Source organism: Fukomys damarensis, unplaced genomic scaffold, assembly GCF_012274545.1.
Source record: "Fukomys damarensis isolate Sample0158 unplaced genomic scaffold, DMR_v1.0_HiC HiC_scaffold_39, whole genome shotgun sequence".
Taxonomy (NCBI): domain Eukaryota; kingdom Metazoa; phylum Chordata; class Mammalia; order Rodentia; family Bathyergidae; genus Fukomys; species Fukomys damarensis.
The window spans coordinates 96106137-96113989 of NW_022900951.1; the positions used below are offsets into that span (position 1 = coordinate 96106137).

At 37.9% G+C, this 7853-nt stretch overlaps 1 protein-coding gene across 1 annotated transcript in view; it reads left to right on the plus strand.

Moving 5' to 3' along the window:
* Pgrmc1 (progesterone receptor membrane component 1) overlaps window positions 1–5990 on the plus strand; it is a gene marked incomplete at its 5' end in the record, with an annotated part of 6831 nt that extends 841 nt beyond the window's left edge. The window contains 2 exons of the mRNA XM_019205841.2: window positions 3102–3257; window positions 5810–5990. Coding sequence (XP_019061386.1) covers window positions 3102–3257; window positions 5810–5913 — 260 coding nt within the window. The remainder of the gene's footprint in view (window positions 1–3101; window positions 3258–5809) is intronic.
* Window positions 5991–7853: the final 1863 nt, after the last annotated feature.

The following is a 7853-nucleotide window of genomic DNA, read 5'->3' on the forward strand; positions in this document are numbered from 1 at the left end:
AGGCCCAGAGCGAAGGGACACCAGAGCGCAGGGTGTGTGGGGGCGTTTACGAAGGTAGCGGGTTTGGGAAGTCTGGGAAGGAGATGGTGGCGCGAGAAAGGAAATGAAGCTATCTCCAGGGTAAAGTATGGGAGCGGGTAGATCCAGACTTAGAGGAGACACGAAGGCCTAGGACGCCCGAAGTAGCCATGGCGGAATGTAAGGGCGAGAGCGAAAGAGGAGGTGGGGATTAGCAGCAGGTAGAAGCATTGTGCGTGCTGGAGGTGGGGGGGTTGTGCGCATGCGCGGTGTGCGTGTTGAGTGACTGTGGTTTGGGGTGTGTGCGCAAGCTTGGAGTGTGTGCGCAAGCTTGGAATGTAGCATGTGTCAGATATGTGTGTGGCCTGTATTTGGTATGTGTGTGTGCGTTCTGTGGGGCAGATCGATGAGGAGAGGCTACAAGGTGAACAAGAGAGGCCCAGTTGGGGAGGGGGGTTGCCTGAGAAAGGAATAAGGGCTAAATGTGGTGGACAGTGGTACCATGTCAAGCTAATAGGTAAAACCATGTTTAATCTACACCGGAAGAGCAAGAATCAGAAACAAACAAAAATTAAAAATGGAGAGAGAGAGAGAGAGAGAGAGAGAGAGAGAGAGAAAGATTTGGAGTATCAGCAAGCAACAGGGATAGGACTATGAAGGCTGCTGGAGATAGGATTTCAGGAAAATTCGACCAGAAGGGAAATGAGGGATGCATGGATGGTTGACTGCTGAGCTGTTGGAGGGAGCAGGCTTGAAAGGATCCTTAAAGATGGGTCTTTCCCAAACGTGGTAGCTCATCAGAATCCCCTGATGCACTTGAAAAATTCAGATTCCTGGCCTAACCAGCCAGAACCACAGGTAAGCCTCTTGGGGAGGATCAGGAACCTGTTGGAAAGGGCTCCCACTGGCGAATTGGAGAAGCAGCCAGATTTGGAAAGACCTGCTGTGTGGAAAGGAGGAAGAAGATTTGAACTTCTCTAAATGGACTCCTCTAAACATGGGGAGCTCAAGAGGATGTGTTCACATCCTCGCTGGTCTGAGAGAGGAAAGAGAACCCTGCACTAAACAGGTCATATCGACTCCTTTGTTTTGCTTTCCTAGTCCAGCTAATCAAAATCAGATGTGGGATGATTCCTACAGAACTCTCCCACTTAGTTTTTTCTTGTGGAAATTTTAGAATACCTGCTTTCTGTGAGCATGTAACTGCACAGTAATTTGGAAACTATACTTGACGTTGTAGTAGCACATTATCAGTAAATATAATCATAAATAAAGACAGAATGCCTGTCTTTATTGCAAAGTCATTGGAGAGAATATCGATCTGTATACAGAGCACAAGACTGGAGTCAAGCAACTCGCATTCTAGTCCTCTTTCTGTCACTAACCCGCTGTGTAATCTGGTACAAATCATCATTCCCTCTGGGCCTTAATTTCCCCTCCAAAAAGTGACAAGGCTGGCCCATTGTGAAATTTCTTAAGTCTCTAGCCTCCCTACCATTGGAATGGGCCCATTAATACATGACAGTGTTACAGTGGAAATGCATCATATTACAAGGGATACTTAAATTTTTTTCATTTAGTGCTTATTACTGTATGCAAGGCACTGTGCAGGTGCTGGGGATGTAGCAATGAGCAACACAGACAAAAGGTATCTCTTGATGTATGTAGCTCATTGGGAATATATATAGTAGTGAAAGGCTTAATGCTCCCCCTAGACCGTAATTATTCTATGACAATTGTTACGTAAAGGCCCACTCTACTAATCCAGTAACTGTAATTTCTGAAATGGTGAAGTCCAAATCAGTACAGTTTGCCTATTTTCCGACACTTGGTGCTATCATCTCTAAGGGACAAATTTGTGAAAAATGTTTTCTTTTTAATCCTCAGTGGAAATGGCAGCATATAATGATAATTTTAAAATTTTTTATCTTAATTGCATTTACAAGTTGATGAATCTTATTTGCATTTAAAAGTTGATCATAAAATTCATCTAATTTATAAAAAATGTCTTGTTAGATTGAAATTTCAGGTGACTGGGCTATACTGAAATTTGGCATACTGGTTACCAAACAACTTTTTTAATATCAAGGTTGTTTTTCAATGTACTTGTAAAACAAGACACTGTTTAAAGTACAATGGATTTTTTTCATTTACTTGTGCAATATTTAAATAAGTCTAATCATCTACTTTTTTTTTTTTTTTTTTTGGTACTGAGGATTGGACTTGGGTCCTTGCACTTGCGAGGCAGGTGGCAGAACCACTGAGCCAAACCCCCGGTCCTAATCATCTACTTTGAAGTGCCTACAGCATAATTCACTGTCCTTTCAGATAAAAGTTCAGTATAACATATCTAACAGCATTCTGAGCTTTATATAGAACTACTTTTAGGTATTGATTCAGCCCTTTTTCCTGAAAATTTTCATATTTTTACGGTTTCTCTTTAAACCCACTGAAAACAGAATGTGACAAAGCCATCTCCTCTGTGTCTCTTATTTATTGACAGTGAAAGTTTCATAATGTGGATAGATTTTTGGACTATGATAACCTATAAAATGATTTATCCTGCAGATGCCATGAGTTAATGTTCAATTAAGCCTCATAACCAAAGATCTACCTTTGACTCATTAAAACATATCAGCATATATTTATAGAGATATGTTTTCATTTACATATTACTAATTATTAAAAAATCATAATTCTCAGTGGCTTAGCCCAAATGCCTAGAACATAGCCAGCTTCACGTTCTAACGCATGGTCTATATTATCTTGGATCACTCCTTACTACCACTCCTGAAATAACCATTTATGACTTTTATATCATTTACTTGCAAATTGTAGATTAAAAATTTGTAGCGTTTTTATTTAATTTTAGTTTACTTAGTAGTTTAATGACAGGGGATCTTCCAATGTTCCCTACATGATGATCGAAGTATCAATATCACTTTACAGTTTCTGAATGAAATTTGATATTGAAAAAAGGGTCTCGCAAAGGATATTGCAAAAAAGGCATTTTCTGTGCATCAACCTCTGAAAATGTATTATCTGAATAAAGAATTGGTCTTGGTTTCATTTTGTTTTTAAAGAGGGACCATATGGAGTCTTTGCCGGAAGAGATGCATCCAGGGGCCTTGCCACATTTTGCCTGGATAAGGAAGCACTGAAGGATGAGTATGATGACCTCTCTGACCTCACGCCTTCCCAGCAGGAGTCTCTGAATGACTGGGATTCTCAGTTCACTTGTAAGCATTTTAAAAAATTGTTTCTGGATCGGATTTCTACCAGTAATGGAGACTCATGGCAAGACCATAGTTATTACTAAGCAGCCAGAAACTTAGTTGTGTTTTGACAGGCTCCTGAATCTTGGGTAGATCAAGTTAATTGCTTGAAGCAACTGTAGCTGTGCTGAGTCACTTGCTATGATTGCATACCAATTTTTAGCTTCTTCTCTAGAGAAATTTGGGTTTTTGGTTTAAGTTTTACACAGAAGTTTACGTCAAGTTCATGCTAGGATTTGGGTGTGTAGGGGAAAGGACAGTGACCTTCTTGGCTACAGAAAGAGGGTATAAGCCCTCTCTTGTAGAGCTTGCGGTTTAAAAGCAGCCCACATCTCTCTTGAAGAATGGGAGACTTGTGTTCTGCAAAATAGCTTCTCTTTGTATCTAATTGAGCCTAACTATAGGCCTTATCCGCAAATGATGCTTATAATCTGCCCAACAACAATAGTGTCTGCATTTTTAAAAAAGAAAAGAAAGAAAAAAAAGAGACATTTGTTTTTGCTGTGTTATGGGCTATCTTGGGGAAGGGGTACAAATAAGGGGTTAAATTTCATATCTTAAGAATTTAGGAATTAGCTTCTGCTAAATCCAAGTCCTGTGGGTTTAATGGTCACTTCAGCAAGATTTCACTACTATCAATTTGAATAATTTTCCTGCATTTTAAGAGAAGTATGTGAAGGCTATGACCATTTCTTTGATGAAGATTTTTCTTTTAAAATAGAGCTTTCTTTCTATTTACCGTTTTTTATAATCAGTTAAATATTACATGCTCTTCTGGCCATATCCAACCATTTTCTTTGAAAATATTGCTGACCTCAGAGAGTTCTGGGTTTATAATTAGCCAGATATGGCTCCACCTTTTGAATGTGGATCTCAAGAGAACCAAAGGTAGTGGCAAGTTTTTTTTTACTTTGAAAACATAATTCAGCTACCTATCATGGTTGCTAATGTTTGCATCCCAAGATGCCTTTGCTTTGATAGAGATTAATGAGTTGTATGATATCAATAATACACAAAGCTCTAATTTCCAGGGCTTGCCTTCTTCAGTGGGACTACCCCCTCAAAACTATTGTGACACCTCAGCTACACTTAAAGCTGGTGTGGATTTGATTCCCCATAAGACAGGCTTCCTACCTGGCTTTTATTTGTCTTGCACCATCCTGAGCAACTCAGGAACCTTTATGCTATGTTTAAAAAGGGAAGTTTAGATTGTTACCAATGATTATTTCATACAAAAGCAGTTCTGCTTATCTGGCTGGACAGGTTGTTTGCTTCTCTCTTTACTACCCATATTCAGAAAGAGAAGACCTGCTCTTTACTTTGGCTGCAGTGATTTGTTGCCTCGTTTATACTCTTAAATCTGTCGTCTCCAACATCTCCAGTCCTCGCCTGGCTCCATTCCCACATCCTTTACCAATAGTGTTTTCCTCATGCTGGGAAAAAAATTCTGTCTCCTACTATCCTGTCTACTAGACTATATTCCGTCCCTTCACTATCTCCCCAGCCACTGTTTCATTTCCTGTCTGTGCCTCCTTCCCCACTCCCTACAATGTGGCTTCTATCCCTAAAATTGAACTCTCTGTCAAAGATTCCCATGGACCTGCTTCTTGCCAGTTCCGACTTCACTTCCCAGTCCATGTTGTGGCTCTCTAGTTATATGCCCCTCCGGAGTGGCTCCCTCAATAGAGTCCTCATTTTGATCAAGGGCTAGCTAGGTTTCATTTTATTAACTCATATTTTGAGATTTCTTTTGAAGTGTCTTATATTCTTTCCATTCTATTCTTATGGACACTGCCATACTCCTAGCCCTGGTTCCTTCACATCTGGCTTTGCACACTAGCCCCAGGATCGCCCTGCTCCTAGGCGCCCTTTACTGAATCTGCTTTATATATCACAGTGGTAATATTTTCGTCACAGCTCTATTTTGCTGTATCATTCCTTTATTCATAATACTTTCAGTGCCCTTTGCTACTTATAAATTCATATTCCTCAGGCTGGCTTTCAGGTCTTTCATAACATTCCCCACACTGGGAAGGAAATCTTATCTCCTACTGTTTCCACACACCTGACAACGTGGTCTCTTAATTGCTTCCTAGATATGTTCAGTCTTGCTTATATACTTTGTACATATTTTTGTTTTCAGGAAGTATCTCTCTTACCAAATCCTTCCACACATTTTCCACATCGTATCCTTCCATGACGTATGCTGCAGCCCTTCTGACTAACACATAAAGAGATTTGGTTCAAAATACTCTCTATATACACAAATCGTTTTGACATTACTTTGCATACTTCTTGCCAAACATCACTTCCTGTTTTATATTTCTGTGTTTTAAACAAAACTGTAATTCCTTTTTGTCAAGAACTACGGTATAAACCACTTTTGTATCCTTCAAGAAACCTACCGCATTGCCAAGTGGATTGCAGGCCCCTAATAAATGCTTTTAAATGAAATGTAGCAGTGATCTTTTATAAAGCATGAGACTGACCATTGGTGTTTTCTTTTCTACCTCCAGTCAAGTATCATCACGTGGGCAAGCTGCTGAAAGAGGGGGAGGAACCTACTGTATACTCTGATGAGGATGAACCAAAAGATGAGAATGCTCGGAAAAATGATTAAAGCATTCAGTGGAAGCATATCTATTTTTGTATTTTCAGAACCATTTGTAACATTCCAGTCTGTCTTTAAAACATAGTGATTTCAATATTTAGAAAAGTTTGAATTTGCTGTAAATTTTCTAATTAACATCACTAGTGACACTGATAAAACTAACTTCTTAGACTGCATGAGATGTTTGTATGTCACAAATCCAGAAAGTGAACTGCAGTGCTATAATGCAAATGTTAATACAGTTTTTCTTCTATATGTAGTTACCACAAGATGAATTTAAATTTGTTTTTCCAGAGCGACAGGTAAGACTTGGGTATTTCCACAAACAGGTAAAAATGTTAAATGTGCACCAAGAATGAAGGATCAACTTGTAATCATGATCTTTTCTAAATAAATCCTTTATATTCAATTGACTTAACTGCATGATTTATCTACCTTTAAAGCAAATCTGCAGTATTCCAAAGGCTTTGGTATAAAGACAGCTGTCCAATAACAAAAGGAAATCTCAATGCTGGGCTCAATTAGGAGACATATTTACTATGTTTCTGGACCACTTTGTGGTGCTTATCCTCCTATAGCCACACAAACAGCAACATTCAATTAAGATTAAAACAAGATCCAAAAAAAGATTAAAACAAGATCTAAACATTTAAATGACAGCTTTGTGAAAAAAATCCCTAAATACATGAAGAAGATTGTAGGACTGGTTTCCCAATCTCCCATGTTCATAGCAGAGTAATGTTTATTTGACAGCATGTTAAGTGCAAGAGGGGCATATAGCACAGGACCAGGCATGTACTTTCCTGAGAACCTGTGATCACACACTGAAGAATGAGGAAAGAGTACATGTCACTAACCAAGTGGTTTTTAAAGTATATTAATAAGGTAACAGTTTCCTTCTGTCATTATAAAACTAGCCACTTCGAAAGTAGCAATCAAGTGTCTAGTCTTGGATAGTGCTCTTTGTTAACATTAAACTTAGCTTAAGTAGACTCTACAGTTGTATGACTTTGTAAAAGTATTAAATGAACAAGTGAGGTTGCAAACTCTTGTGATTGTAGTCAAATAGTCATTGTATTTTCTTGTGAGATGTGTTTAATGATTTTACCTCAAATCAGAAAAGAAAATGAAGTGCTTTGGTCAGTTAATAAAATGATTTTACCCAGAGTAGTGTGGTCATTTATTTTAACTTTTAAAACCTTGTTCTGGGCTGAGGATTCAGCTCAGAGGCACTGTACCTGCCTTGCAAGCAAACCCCAATAGTGGAAAAAACAAATAAACAAAAAAAGAAAACCTTATTCTAAGAAGTCAGATTGTTATTTTACTTTAGCTTAAAGTTGTTTCACTTTTTTTAATCCATAATGGAAAGTGCTTTATTTTTTATTTAATTTTTTATTTTGTTAGTACATACTTGCAGTTCATACAGTTTACAATCATCTTGGGAAGTGGTTACATGTTCATTGAGTACGGATTCTTTGTATTTCCAAAAGAAACAAGTTTAGAAGGGCATATCTTCACAATCCCACAATAAACCAAAATTTACCTTGTCCTGTTAAGGAATAGTAAGTTAATTTTTTTTTGTGGCTTGTCAAATTCTCTTTAAGTCAGAGCTCTTTATTAACTAAAGTCTATAGCAAGGTTTTATGGAGTAATGTTGCTGAAGGTATTGTCATTACAGATTGCTGAGAAAAGGTTTTATTTTTTTGTTGATGTATTGTCTGATCAGGAATGTTTACAGTAATATTAATTCATCTCAGGTCAAAAGAAGGATAACAGTTGCATATATAGTCAGTTGTATAAACATGGACAACCTATTCATGCATGAATATTACTGTTTTATCACTTTACTAATGAAATTGGCAGTGTTTACTTAGATGTATTTCCTTAACCAAGAAATCTGTTTTTAATTTTTTGTGTTATCTAAGCACATTGCACTTGTTTTTTTTTTT